A 15010-nucleotide genomic window follows, 5' to 3' on the forward strand; every position below is an offset into this window, starting at 1 on the left:
CTTGATCAGTGACCGGTTACAAAAGTTCGACCCAGACGCGTGCCCCAAACGGGCCTTAAACGCCCGAGCTGACTGGTACCCCTCATATCCTGCCAAAATATGAGGCGGATATGAAGGCGTCTGGGCACGTCCGCTAGTATGAGCAAATGTTTACCTGTTTTGACAGGTCAGTCGGCCCAAGACAGACGGCATGGTTGTCGTGCATGGCCCTGCATGTAATGGATGTTTTGAAAATTAGGTATGTGGTTGAAAATGGTAAAATTTGAGGCCCATTTGGTCATTATCCACGGGCGCGTCGGCGGACATTTGACTACCCAAATTTGCAACCTGTAGATGTAGATGCTCTTATGAAATTCGCTGTTGGACTTGTTTCTCGCACCTCCATGCCCTTCTTAAAGTGGTATATAGATTAGAACACCCAAACTCCACAACTACGACTTCACCACAACCTTCTTACATCCACAAAATTATCAATGACCAGCTTCAAACCCTCCAAAAGAACTCCATTCTCCTCCCAAACGATGGAACAACTACCTTCTTTTGTCTAGACACATGGCTTTTCTCATCGAGAAAACCTTTGTCAACCACTTCTAAACATTTTTTCATGCCACATACATAAACATTTTAGCCTCTCTATCATGAAAAATGGGTTACTTGCGAATTGCCGTGGTCGTCTAACCTTGGTCGCCTCCCGTGAGTTTGATGCTTTGCCTTTGTTGTTGCAGGATTTCAAACTCGGTAGTGATCCAACATCAACTCACACCTAGATTGGGGGCGCAAATAGTAGTAGGTATACACACAATGCACAAATTCCCCTCAATCTCTGTCTCTTGGTTATTCAATCAGCAACAAGAAGAGCGAACATGAGAACATCACAATCCATCACCCTAAATTGTGCCCACCACTACGTCCACAACTCCATCCTTCACCTCCCTCCTGCCAAACCTGACTATATGGGTTGTCACAACTCGCCTATAAAAGACCTGACATGACACGACCCGTGTCGACCCTTTTATAAAAGGGCACAACACGAAGGCCTGAGCTCAGGGATTGGCCTGACACGTGACTTAAAAGGGTAGGCCTGACATGACACGGTTGCGAGCCGGTCCGCGTTCGTTTTTCCGCCTTCTGGGCCTTCCGCGCTTTAAAAATTAAAAAAAAGAACTAAAAAGTTAAGAAAAATACAAAAAATTATTTTTCAGAAAAGGAATGCAAAAATATAATTTTAAATGAAATATGAAAGAGGCAAAGTGTCATATAGACCGAACGCATGTCGCGTCGGCTCTGGGTGGTGCCCTGCCGGCCCATGAATAAAAGTGTCATGCGAGACCATAAAAGTGTCATGTCGTGTCAGCCTTAAGGCTTGGCATCGAGGATCGGCCTTGTTCTGTGGTGGGCTGAAGGCCAATCCAACCCTTTTATTCGCCTGACGTGTTGGACTCGTGTCGTGCCGAAAATCCGTGCCCGCGAAGCACGGACCATATGGCAAGGTTTGGCTCATGCCTACTTTTGAAAGGTGTTTTATTTGCTCGGAGTTCTTGTTTGATACCCGATAAAGCAAATCTAGGTTTTTGCTTTCCTCGTTTGATACCGGATAAAGCAAATCTAGTTTTTTGCTTTCCTCGTTTGATACCCTATAGAAAATTAGATCTACATGGGAGCTCATCTAAATCGCCCCATCCATCCTCCTGAGGAGCTCCATCGTGCCATTCACCGTTGCCCAAGCCATATCCGCATGGCCCTGTGCTACACCCGCCGTCCACATCCATGCCCGCCTCAATGAGTGCTACCTCCCACGTACGCGCATCCACCTACCCCGCATATAAGAAATGAGAAGGAAGTTTCATGCTTCGAAGTAATCCTTAAGTGAATTTAGCAAGATTTTGATTGTATTTGCTCAATGGGTTTTCACATGTTTTGAACGTCTTGTTTTTTGTTTTGAGAGAATGTGTTAAACAACCAAACACAAGGTTTTTTTTGAGCATCACAAACTTAATTCATCATATGATAGCTAGATCGTTTACATAATGATGAAGAATAAAGTCAGGGATGACAGTTTCCCATGTTCAGACATGCCAGAAGTAATACAATGTTTTGCTAAATTATCCGCGACCGAATTGGCCTCTCTACTACAGTGATCAAAAGTGATACTAGCAAACTCTAGCGCCAGGAGGGAGCACTCGGCAATGATTGGTACGCCTGTTCCCATATATGTGTTTGGATCAGAGATGGCCTCAAGTGCATTGAGACAGTCAAACTCAACTTCCAAATTCGTGCACCCCAGATTTGCTCCAAGATTTAACCCACATCGAATAGCGATTAGTTCTGCTACTTCTATACTCGCCACATGCGGTAATAGATGAGTCGCTGCACCTAGGAACTTACCGTGGTCGTCACGGGCAATGACACCACAAGATCCCGCGAACCTATTCGCATGAAAAGAAGCATCGACATTTATTTTAACAGCTCCCACCGCAGGCTTCTTTCATACATGGTCCCGCTTGCGAGTAGGCTGATTTGGAGTGTTTGCTCGTAAAAAATTTGTTGCTAACACTCGGATCATCATAGCTGCTTGTTGAGGCATCTGAACTATCTCACATTTTGTATGGATTCTCCTTTGCCACCAAATAAACCACATTGCTACAAGGGCGAGCTCAGCTATAGAAATGTTATGTACTGACGACTGCATCTGGATCAGTCTGTCAAGGTTAATAGAGCCCGATCGGTCCTGGCAAACCACCCGTTTAATCTCCTGTGATAGCCCTAGCTCCGTCCAAATTGTGTGCGCCCCGGTACAAGTGAAAAAGCAATGTTGTATGTCTTCTAATCCGGTGGAACAGATCGGACATTGCGGGATCAGAGGAATATGTCTATTAGTAAGGACATCATAGCATGGAAGAACCCCCTTCAACACTTTCCAGCCAAAGTATTTAATCTTCCCTGGTAGTCGCAGTTTCCAAAGATCTTTTCAAACTCCATTTAATGAGACACTACTTGGGCTAGTCCGATTCAAGTGCTGTCTGAATTGATGCTCAAATTCAACATGGTATGCCGAACGCACAGAAAAGGTCCCAGTCCTTGTATGTTGCCAAGCTACAAAATCTTCAACGGCCTCGACATGAAGAGGAATTTGTAGAATCCTATGCACATCGACTGAAAAAAAGACGCTGCAAATAAGTGCCTCATCCCATTGTCCTGTGTGGGGGTCAATTATCTCTTCCACTTTTGTTAGCATAATACCCCCTAGGGGTAATAGGCTTTCTGTTCATACTAGTGAGTATCCACGGGTCATCCCAAATATTAATGTGTGAATCAGAACCCACACGCCATATGCATCCCCTTCTGAAAGTTTGAATACCAGCTACAATACTCTGCCAAGTGAACGAAGAACCTTTCTTGGGGCCAGATTTCAGAATATCTCCATTGAGATAATATTTTGCCCTCAGAACTCGTGCACACAAAGAATCAGGATTTTAGAGTAGTCGCCAACACTGCTTTGCTAACATAGCAAGATTAAAGTTGTGAAGGTCTTTAAACCCCATGTCACCTTTTTTCTTCGGTACACACATTTTCCACCAGGCGAACCAATGCATTTTTTTCTTCTCCTCTCCGTCAAAAATAAACGATAGGATAACTAGATGAGGCCTGATTACCCACCTGACTTCAATCGTACGGCCCACACAGGTCCAATCTACCAACGCTGAAATCCAACGGCGCAGAAGGCGATCCGTACTCCCAAGCTCATTCTCCCCTTTCTTCCGCAGACCAAAGAAAAAAAAGAGAGGGCGAAGGAAATCCACGAGCGGAGAAGAGGGGATCAAGATGCGGCTTTCGTTCCCCCTCGTCGCCGGCGCCGTCGTGTGAGTCAGGCTCAGTCCCCCCCCTTATTTTCTCCCACCCGTCTGCAGCATCTCGCCATAGATCTGCTGCGGCGTCGCCGCATCCTACCAGTCTGACGCTGTTTAGATGCGTTCTTGAGCTTGAGCGCTGACCCTATATTACGCGCCGTTCTTGATCCCTTTTGCAAGTTGCAGCCTTGGGAGCCGTGGTTATGGGATTTTGTTTCTGTGATTGGCCTCCGTCTTGCTCTTGTGAAGAGAAATAGCTTGATTTTCCCCCAGGATCGAAGTTCCTGCGTGCTGGTGGGGAGGGTTATAACCAATTTGTTTCGAGCATGTGTTAGATGCAGATGGGGTTGCGACACCACAAATGGCATTATCTGTGCAAGTGCGCAACAACTGTAGGTAGCATGATCGAATCGCCATTGGGAGGCTTGTTCCTGAAACCCTCTGTGTAAGGGATAATTATCTTCAAATCCTGCTGCTAGTGCTTTGCGAGTCGAACCATAAGCAGTGCTGAGAATTGGGGCTTCAGTCCCTGTTTTCTAGTACAAAAGTATAATATGGTCAAACCCAGTCTGGTGTCATCGCAGAATTGTCAAAGACAATCTATTGGTATTTCTGCTCTCTGATTGAGAATTTGCCATGAAATAGGACTTTTCCATGGTAGCAGCATCAGCAAGCATTTCTTAGTGCTGGCTTGCTGTTGTGTGGGGAATGCCTTATACCGCACGGCCTAAGATACCCAGCATTAGGCGCCATAGCAGTCGGGCCGTAGCTCCAGTTGTCCAGCCCGTGCAACCGAATAACCATATGGTCTCTATATTATGTTTTACTACCTCTGTCCCATAATATAAGATGTTTTTGCAGTTCAAATTGAATTGCAAAAATGTCTTATATTATGGGACGGAGGGAGTAGCTTTTACCTTAAGCCAATCGGGGAGATGATCTGGTTGCTACACTTTGTTTGGGTTAGGATGCTACATCTATTTATAGAGGACCTGTTGGATATGGTAATCAAGAAATGAAGTTTTCTGAAGGCCATATTCCCCCTTATGAGTTCTCTCCCCTCTTCTCCTAATCATGTGACATAGCTGCCATTAGAATACCTGGTCACCCTAATTACTGTCTTGAACTTGTGTTAATTTCCTTGAGGCAAAGTCCCAATTTTTTGTTCAAAGATTGCAGATACTTCCACTGCCCTAGTACAAAAATGCATGTCTTGGGTTATATGCTGCAATAACATTATTTTGTTCAGTAGCTGTTGGTAGTGGAATGTGTCTTTTTGCAGTAATGTGGCTGGCACAAGGTTTAATGTGTAGATTGGGATGAAAACTGCTTGTAAAATGTGGTTTGTTGATAACACGAGGCATCACATTGTTAAGGTTGCATCCCTAGAACTGCACCTTACATCAATGATCTGGTCAGATGCTGTCACACATTCATGAATTGTCATCGGTCTGTGCAAGTGTTACATCCCTAAAACTGCGGTTATTTCCATTGTAGCTATTGAATATCATTGCTCTGTGCAAGTGTTATTTTGCGATGTGCAATGCTGGTACTTCATTATCGTCGCATACCCGCTTCTAACTTGGTCATTCTGCCTTGCAAATGCCTCAGGGCCGGAGTGATTTCTGGGAATGTGATATTTGGGCCGCCGCTCCAAAAGTACTGGGCAGAGAAGCAGCAGCAAGATCAGGCGGCAAAAGAAGGCCAAACTGGGTCGACTTAACGGAGGAATCTTCATGTTTCGCTGAGTCAATGTCGCCATACTTCCCTTGATCAATCGCAGAGAAACAATTCTGAAACTAAATACAGTGATGTGAAGTGTACTTGGGTTTATTCGATAGCCTCGTTTTTTGTTGGCTTTGCTTGAATTAGCTGCCGTAGCTTTGGTACTGGAAGGTATCATTTGTACCATGTACAGAATGAATTCGAATCCAATCCATCATTTTGGTCATACTTTTGTTTGAATTCAGTTTCATTTCGTCGGTTCAAACCCGTATTTTTTAGGCAAGGTACAAACCCCAGCTGCCTAGCGTCGCCAAACCTTGTTCAGTGCTTGTTCGGCCTGGTTATCCTAGTGGGCTTTACTTGGCAAGTTTTGTGGCCCGTAGAAAGGAGGGCTTGTTGTCAGCCCAGCCCGGCACGGCCTAGTCTGGACTGCCTGTTTCGCTTTAGGCTTTGAGAGCAGGGGAAGCGGGAGCCATCGCCATGGTAGGGATTCCCCGCGCGTTCTCAATCCCTAGCGCCCAATTTCCCGCCAATATAAGATCCTTGCCTGCTCCGGCGATCGCCGCAGCCCTGAACCCTCACAGGATGCCGAGGAAAGCAGCTCGCGGCGCCACCGCCGCCAGCAAGAAAGCAGCGCCCGCCGCCGGCAAGAAAGCAGTGCCCGCCACGACTGCCGCCGGCAAGAAAGCCGCGCCCGCGGCCGGCAAGAAAGCAGTGCCCGCCACGACCGCTGCCGGCAAGAAAGCCGCGCCCGCGGCCGGCAAGAAAGCAGTGCCCGCCACGACCGCTGCCGGCAAAAAAGCCGCGCCGGCGGCCGGCAAGAAAGGAGCAGCGCCGGCCGCAAGCAAGTACTGGCTGCTGAAGACGGAGCCGGGGGAGTGGTCGTGGTCGGACCAGGCGGGCGCGCCGGGCGGCGTCGGGCCGTGGGACGGCGTGCGCAACCACCAGGCCATGAACAACCTCCGCGCGATGCGCCGCGGCGACCGCTGCCTCTTCTACCACTCGGGCGCCGGCGCCGCGTCGCGCCGCGTGGTGGGCGTCGTCGAGGTCGCCAGGGAGTGGTACGAGGGCCAGGAGGGGGAGGCGACGGCCGGCGGCGCCGTGGACGTGCGCGCCGTCGGGGAGCTCCGGAGGCCCGTGTCGCTGGAGGAGATCAAGAAGGCGGCGGCGGCGGGGGAGATGGAGGGGATGAAGGACTTCGCGCTCATCCGGCAGGCCCGGCTGTCGGTCATGCCCGTGCCGGTGGAGGTCTGGGATTGGATTTGTGAGATGGGTGGTGGCTTCGTGCAGGACGGGGAGGTGGGAGAAGAAGAAGAAACAGAGGCTTGATATGCTCTGAACTCTGAAGGTAAACAATCTAACATTCCTGCAAACGCAAAATTGTTCCCCGGAGCAATCTGTGGCTAATTTGACTCTGCACTTCACATTTCTCCCATGAAATTGTCCGCTAATCTTGTGAAATCGTTCTAGATGCAGGTGACATAATGCCGTGGGAAGGATCATTTTGTGGTGTCTTTTGACCTGCAAGTGCAAGAGATGGGCATTTCTGAGGAGCATTTCAGTGACATTTTGTGTATCCTCTCTAACGTTTGCTGTCTCTGCATCGCGGCCTGGCCAATTGTGTATTCTCTAGCTAGTAAGTACTTACTTATAAGTTCAGTGGTCGATGTTGGCAATGTTTGCAAGAACGGTTGGGTCATATGATGTTCTTTGTGGCTGTATGGATATGATGTTCACTGAATTTTCGAGCAGTTGGTTTCATGCCGTGGATGGTATGACACACAACAGTTTTATGGATGTCCTGTATTAGGTAGTGTGTTAAATGATGATCATATGGATGCCGTGACTAAAGTAGGAAGTGTATTGTAGCTGTGTACACGCTGTTTCAACGGACCCCTTTGCAACCATCGATCAGTAGCATCGCTACAGGCTTCAGCAGAAGCCGCATAGTCTGATATAACATCATCATTCATCATCATCTAGCTGCGTGGCTTTTATATTCATCATAATCTGTATGCAGGCAAAAAGCCAGCGAGTTAGAACACAACACAGGTGTCTGATATAACAACCGGGCGTTCACCCCTTTCTACAATATAATCGCTCAACGGATACATAACCAGTTCTTACATCAGAGTGCGGCAATACAAAGGCTGTGAATAGAATCCCATCCCTCCCAATCAGTCCAGCCACTCCCCTATTTACCCTAAGCCGCCACCCTACTGTGCAAAGCCCTAGTAGGATGGATCCAGCGCTCGGTGTGCAAAGCCCTAGTAGGATAGATCCAGGGCTCGGTGAGCTGACGGAGGAAGAGAAGAAGGCGGTGGAGGTGAGGGCGGCCAGGGTGCGGGTGCAGAGAGCATTGGCGCAGAGGGCACTGACGCAGAGCGGTTACACCTTCGAGTATAGGCACCGACTATCAAACAAGATCATGGAGCACTATAATGACGATGAGCTTGAGCGTGTGATCCCATGTGGACCTAGTCGAACATATGAGCAAATCACCCATTGGGCGAGGAGTGAGGCTGGCTTTTCTTTAGATCTAGCTACCGGGGCACGTTGGGTACCTTTCCGGTACCCATGATCATGCAACTCTCATTTAGCACATGTTGGTCTCTTTGTGATGAATGAAACTATGTATGAATGTTTGTGATCAACATATGTATGAAGCTATGTACCACCCGCGGAGGAGGGGAAGGAACAAGACTGGCGCGGGAGCTTGTAGCGGCGGCGAAGGGACAAGCAGAGGAAGGGGAACGAGGTGCGGGGGAGTGGTCTCCAGGGACGTGTGGTGCTCGTGCCCACTCGTGATACCCTTCGTCAGTGGACTTCCTCGTCTGGTTCAATGTCATCCTCGTCAAGGTCGGCCTGACCACATACCCGCGTTTCGTGTATCTCAGCCGCCACCATGTCTGATGGATTCCGCCCCGCTTTCTCTATTGAGTTGTTTTATAAGTTCGATCGACTCTTGATTCGGCTTATAATCATGTTTAAATAGAAAAATTGCTCTTTTTGATGTATAAGACATGGCAATTTTTTAAAAAAAATTGATAGTCACATGGCAAATTTGAGATTTTTTTGCCTTTTTATAAAAAAGTTATTTTCTACATATTGCAAATTCGAAATATTTTCTCCTCACATGACAAATTCGTAACATTTTTGTCTGCCAAACATGGCAAATTTAGGTCCTTTTGATGCTCCCATGGCAAGCTTTAGGAATTTTGCTCCCTTATTCATGGCAATTCTGGAAATGTGTTCTACTTTCTCACATGGCAATTTTACATGTTTTTATGCATTTTTCTGAAAAAACAGTTTGTACACATTGCAAATTTTGAAAAATCTACCGCTGGTCACATGAAAAATACAAAAAAAATTCAAAAATGACATACTTATATTTTTTTTCATAATGTCCACATGGCAATTTTGTGAATTTGTTAACTTGTCACAAGGAAAATTTTATATATTTTGTGCTAAATTTACACATTTTTGTAATGTTCACATGTCAAAGTTTTAGAATTTTTGGTTTTATAAAACAGTGTGGCATCTAGGATCATGTTTGTATTAGGCACATGGTCAATTTACATTTTTATTTTCCCCTTTCATTATGGCATTTTCAGATTAAAAAACCATGGCAAATTTATTGTACATGTTATGACATTTTTTATATATCATGGTAAAATAATTTTTGTATAATATCAGATTTATTGTCATCCAAAATTTCCGCCTGCTCACAACTACAATCTTTTTTGTAATGCGGAATTTGCAATGTGGACATATATAATTTTTTCATGATTTTTAGAGAAACCACTTTTTTTTCTTAGTCTACCTTTGTGAAACTCCCTAATGTTTATGTTTTTTGTCATGATCTAGTAAACATATTTTCTGTTATAGTTCCAATCAGCACATTCCGTTTGTTTATAAATTAGAGCATGACAATTTTATTTTTGTAGATGTCATGTCACATTTATTGAATGTTGCCATGAAAATTTATAAATTAGAGGATGACAATTTTACAAAGTATAGCATGGCTATTTCTATAAACTAGAGCATGACAATTGAAAATTTATGTTTCTTAGCCTTTTCTGTCTCACAATTTTTTTTTTGTGAATGGCATTCTTTCTTCAAGAAGTAATTAACTGGGATTAGTCCTTTTTCACGTGTGCTCTTTGGGCCAACTTTAGGGTCACGCTTGAAGCCCACCGCAGCGAAAGTTCAAGGGAGGGAACATCAGTCCCCTATTGACAATTCTATGGACGTGCTTACTTTTTGGAAGAGAAAGGCAGGAGCACTACCCAATTCATTTAAGCTAGGAGGGCTCCGTTTTTAGTTTTTTCTTCGAGTTTTGTCAGGGTTTATGTCCTGCTTAGGAAGGCAAGACTACGGCGACTCTCTGAAGATGAAATAAGGTACTCCGCGTCTAGTCTCATTCCGGTGATGCATCTATCATTGTCGGTAGGCGTGTGGAGGCGTGTCTACAATGAATATGTCTTTGATGGATCCGCTCGGATCTAGCCATTGTTCGTTTATGTTCACGTGTCTTCAGGTTGGATTCTTCTTATGTACGCTACTCTTCATCGGCGACGGCTACTATTCTGTTTCGTTGGTCCTACGAGGCCTTAACACGACGACGTCCCGACTGTCTACTACAACAAGTTTGCTCGGCTCCAGCGAGGGAGAGGCGATGACGGCGGCGAGGCTTCAGTGCTTGTAGTTGTTGCTAGGTGTGGACCTGAATGTAATGTTTATTATTTCTTGTGTTCGTCGTACTATGATGATTGAAGGTGAATATATTGAAAGTTTCATCGAGGAAAAAAATTAAGCAAATTTCCAAAAAAGAGAGAGAGAAGACAAGGTTACGCTAACATTGTTGACGGATTCTTCTAGAAATATGCACCTTGAACTCGGATGATGGGCTGGGAGCAGATAGGATTTGCTTGACCACTTGAACTCCTCCAACCTCATCTCATCACCCACCCATCCATCCAGATTCAGATAAAAGCCTTACCAATAAATGCGCCAAGACCTGAAGGGTCGTGCCGAAGCCTGCGAGATCACGCAGTGCCAGCACCGATCGCTCTGAACCGTCCGTCATCTGTTTCGCCTTCAATTCCTCCCATGATCCCTGTCGGCGACTCGCACGCTCCATTTCCCCTTCCGGAACCAACATCCATGGACACGTCCCATGGCGGTACTCTACCACGGGAGGAGCCGCCGGTGGCGGTGGCCGAGGGAGATGGACGCAACGGTCGCCACCCTGCGAGCGCCATCAATGTGCACATGCCAAACAGACAGGTGTTGGCCAAGCTTTGGGTGAGAACATCTGCCCGTCCGGTCACTGATTTTTCTGACCCAGACAGACGCCTCAAACAGGTCTCAAACGCCTGAGCTAACCGGCACCTGGAGTCGATATAGGGTGACCCAGCCACGTCCGCCCGACAAGCCCGACTCACCATTAACCTCACGGTGGTCCCGCAAAAAACCTCATCCGGCTCATCGCCCCGAAATTCTAACTCACCCACTCTCCTCTCTTGCTCCGTCCTCTTCGCTGTTTGCACCGTTTTCGATCGAATCCGGCGCAATGTCGAGCTTCGGCAGCCGCTCCGACTCCGACCCGGATCCGGACTATGAGCAATGCCCTCCGCATCACTTTTGAGCGGTCCAAGGTGGAGACCGGGGACAACTCCAGATCTGCAGCCTAGACGCAGACGCAGCTTCCCGGTCGGCGTAGCTCGGACGCCGGCGCTGGCCCCTCCCGGCCCGTGCGCAATCCGCGCCTCCCCTACTGCCCCCCCCCCCCACGTGGGCAGCGGGGGGTGCTTGTGCCCGCCCCGCCGGCCCGAACGCGCACACCAGAATCAAAGGCGAGCGGCAGCGGCAAAGGGAGAGGAGGGAGGCGAAGCAGTCCATGCGCCGCCCCGGCGCGGGATGGAGGCAGAGCCCGATGGGGACGCACGCTCCTCGAGTGGGTCTACCGCCGTTCGCTTACGATCGCAGAGACGGGCGCGCGGCTGGTCCGACGGAAGAACGCCATGGCGCTCCGGATTGCCATTGAGCAGTCCGAGCGCGAGGGGGCGGAGGCAGCGGCGGAGGCGGCTCAGCTCGCAAAGCTCAAGCGGCAGCAGGACAGGGAGAGTAAATTGCACAAAACCACCATTTTGAAGGCAAGGTTTGCGAAAACCACTACAATACTTTTTTTTTGCAGAAAACACCATGTCTTCGGTAATCTTTTTGCAAAAGACACTGATCGGCGGATCGGGCTCAGTTAAGTGAGTTTATGATAAGTGGGGCCCGTTTTTTGCCTACGTGGCATGACTTTTTGTGCCAGGTAGATTTTAATCTAAAACTACAAACTAGACCCTAGAATTTTACATAGACACCCCTAAATCAAAAACGAAAAAGCAATTAGCCCCCGCTTCGACCACCCGGGCCCAGGATGCGGCCAGGGCGAAGCAGAGGGGCGCGGCGACCTGGCGGCCGGGCGCTGGCGAAGCCGGCCGCGCGGACAGAGTCGGGGCGACGCGGGAGGGAGTCGGCAGCCGGCGGTGGAGCAGGCGGCCACGGGCGCACCCGGCGGGCGCGGCGCGCGGAGGCGGGGCCGGGTTGGCTGAGGAACCGACCACGCTGGCAGGCGGACGCCTGCGAAGGGCACGAACAAGGGCTCGGCCCGGGTGGAGCCAGCGTGCAGGAGGCGGCAGCGGCAAGCCGGACGGCGCGGGACGCGGAGCCGGCGCGGAGCAGAGGCGACGCTCGCGGGCCGGGATGCGGGCGCGAGCTGGTCTGGGGAGGCGGCGCCGGTGGGGAGGAGACCCGCCGCGATGCAGATGCGCAGGCACGTCGGCTGTGGTGAGGCGCTGCACGTGCGAGGCGGGAGGAAGGCGCGGGGGATCCGCCGCAGTGCCGCGGACAAGAGCCGTAGGGGATTCGCCGGGGCGTGGGCGGAGCTGGCGCGGGGCGACCCGGTGGCCGAGCGCCGGAGCGGCACATGCGGACGGGGACCTCGATGAGCGGCGCGCGCGAGCGGAGGAGCGAGAACAGGCACGAGGCCACTGCAGGAAGGCGGAGGCGCATGTCGACTGTGGTGCAGTGGTAGGGAAAAGCAGCAGCGGCAGGGCTACGACGGAGAGCAGCGGCAAGCAGCGCCGGCAACATGGGCTGCGGCAGCCACGAGGAACCGCGGAGGGCGGCTGGCCGGAGCGAGGCAGCGCAGGGGGGAGGGTGGAGCATCGGCGCTGTCGCCGAGCTCGAGCACGCCGGTGCCCAAGGGGATGCAGACCTTGGGGCGCACCGGTGCCGGAACGGTGACGGGGGCCTATGCCAGGATCGGGATGGGGGCGGCCGTGGGACGTGTGTGTGACCGTGGTCGGGATGGGCCTGGGAAGCGGGGGAAAAAGTTTAGCAGGTTTTTCGCATTAAAGCTAAACAATTATGCCACGTAGGCAGAAAACAGATTACATCTGTCATAAACGCACTTAAACGAGTCATATGTGACGATCAGTGTTTTTTGCAAAAACATTACTGAAGACATGGTGTTTTTTGCAAAAAAATGTATTGTAGTGATTTTTGCAAACCTTGCCTTTAAAGTGGTGGTTTTGTGCAATTTACTCGGACAGGGAGGTCCGGCGGCGCCCGCCATCCTCTTCGACACCTCCGTTGCCAACGATGACCACGGCTTCTCCTCGGACAACCCGCCACCAGTCGCCGATGCCTATAGCTGCGCCGACGATCGAAAGGGCAAAGGCCCGGCGAGGAAATGGTGAATCTCCGCCGTCTACGTCTTCAACTTCAAGTTTCTAGTAATCTAGTTTAAATTGGTCTGTTGTTTATGTGAATTTTGTGAATTGTCGATCTTTCGGACATCCGTCGGTGATCTTTTGGTCATTGAATGTGCATTCCTCTGTTCGATTCTATGTTTGCGTGATGATCTACGTTCTGCTTATCTATGTTGCATACTAGTATGAATTTGAGGGACCGGATATGAGACACATGAATGTGAACGACAGGATTTGAGAAGTGCCCGATGAATGGACGCGTCTGTGAGCGTTTGAGGGCACGTATTTGCAGGTCGCGGCAGTAGATGCTCTCACAGTGCGTCTGGTTTGTGGTTCGGGCTCCCTCAAAATGGTGGTTCTGGTTCGAACCAAACGGCGTGCAGCGGCGCAGCTTGCAGCGACCATAACTCCGCTGAGCCTATGCACTGGTGGTAGTACGCTGCAGCTCTGTGTACTGCCACTACTATTGACGCTGCCAGTGCCCCAACCTCCCCCTGATCGTCTCTCACACGTCCACCGCTCCTTCAATGCGCATCTCGCGGCCTCGCCGACCCGTCGCTCTCCTCCGCGGCCTCGTCGCTCGATCATCTCGTCCCGTCCCTCCCCTACTTAATGGCGACCCCGGTAGCCCACATGGTACCATACCACACCATTGACGCGGCAAGTCGGCAGAAACTCATCAAAAGCGCACAAGCTCGAGCCGGAACACGAGCCCACGATGGCCGGCATTCGCCGCGCCCCAGCGCTCCTCCTGCTGCTCGCCCTCGCGTGCACCCCCGCCCTGGCCGCGCGCGACGTCTCCAGCAGCGCCGCCAAGGCGAAGACCAAGTACCCCTCGGGCCCGGCGCCCGGCAAGAAGCCGGCCAAGCCGTACGTGCCACCAGCCACCAAGCCCCCCGGGTCGGGCGCCGTCGACGGAGGCGGGATGCCCGCCATCCCCGGCTTCGGCACCATCCCCGGGTTCACCGTGCCCGGGATGGGGGGCGGGTGGGGCGGGGGCTACGGCGGGCCCGACGGCGGGTACTCGCGCGGCGGCGTGGCGGCCTCCACCACCGTCTGCTCCGAGAAGGGCCCCTGCTACAAGAAGAAGCTGACGTGCCCCAAGAAGTGCTTCTCCTCCTACAGCGGCGCCGGCAAGGGGTACGGCGGCGGCGGCGGCGGGGGCGGCTGCACCGTCGACTGCAAGACCAAGTGCATCGCCTACTGCTGAGTGCTGATCGATCGTACGTACGTACGGGGAGCTCGGCGGCTCCTTGGCTTCCATGGTCATCGATGGCGCCGGTGAGCACCACATTATACGTAGCTATCTTGCGTGATACGCAGAGGAGGCGCATACGGCTGTATGTTTCCTCCCCGATGTCGTTCTAGTCGGCTGTAATATCGTCGCCTCATGGGTGTCAGAATTGCTATGAACTATGAAGTGTATGAGCAAATAAACATAGAGATATTACTCTTGGGTCTTGCTGTTTCTTCAAATGCAGTACATTTCACAAGATTATGAGCGAGTGGGGTGTTTTGGTGACCGGGCTCCATGGAGCTCGATTTTTTCTGAAAATTTCAGAATTCAAACTTCTGGTTTTAAATGTGAAAAAGTATGCAAGTATACAAGTATGCAAGTATGTCACATTTAAATGTTACTACAAAGGAAAAATGTGAAAAGTATGCAAGTAT

At 50.3% G+C, this 15010-nt stretch overlaps 2 protein-coding genes across 3 annotated transcripts; both read left to right on the top strand.

The window, feature by feature from the left end:
* Positions 1–3702: 3702 nt before the first annotated feature.
* On the top strand, positions 3703–7452 carry LOC125550238 (thymocyte nuclear-like protein). Of its 2 annotated transcripts, none has more exons than XM_048713183.2 (3): positions 3703–3860; positions 5460–6921; positions 7044–7452. In XM_048713183.2, exon 2 carries the CDS (start codon positions 6054–6056, stop codon positions 6900–6902), a length of 849 nt encoding a protein of 282 aa, XP_048569140.1. In that variant the 5' UTR covers positions 3703–3860; positions 5460–6053; the 3' UTR covers positions 6903–6921; positions 7044–7452. The 2 variants fall into 2 exon arrangements, with proteins under 2 accessions (XP_048569140.1, XP_048569141.1); XM_048713184.2 differs by having other exon boundaries at positions 7050–7452.
* Positions 7453–13951: 6499 nt separating this feature from the next.
* Positions 13952–14793, top strand: LOC125550235 (uncharacterized). The gene has a single exon (XM_048713181.2). It carries the CDS (start codon positions 14058–14060, stop codon positions 14547–14549), a length of 492 nt encoding a protein of 163 aa, XP_048569138.1. The 5' UTR covers positions 13952–14057; the 3' UTR covers positions 14550–14793.
* The last annotated feature ends 217 nt before the right edge of the window (positions 14794–15010 follow it).

Source organism: Triticum urartu, chromosome 4A (genome assembly GCF_056163025.1).
Source record: "Triticum urartu cultivar PI428250 chromosome 4A, HENAU_Tu73, whole genome shotgun sequence".
NCBI lineage: Eukaryota > Viridiplantae > Streptophyta > Magnoliopsida > Poales > Poaceae > Triticum > Triticum urartu.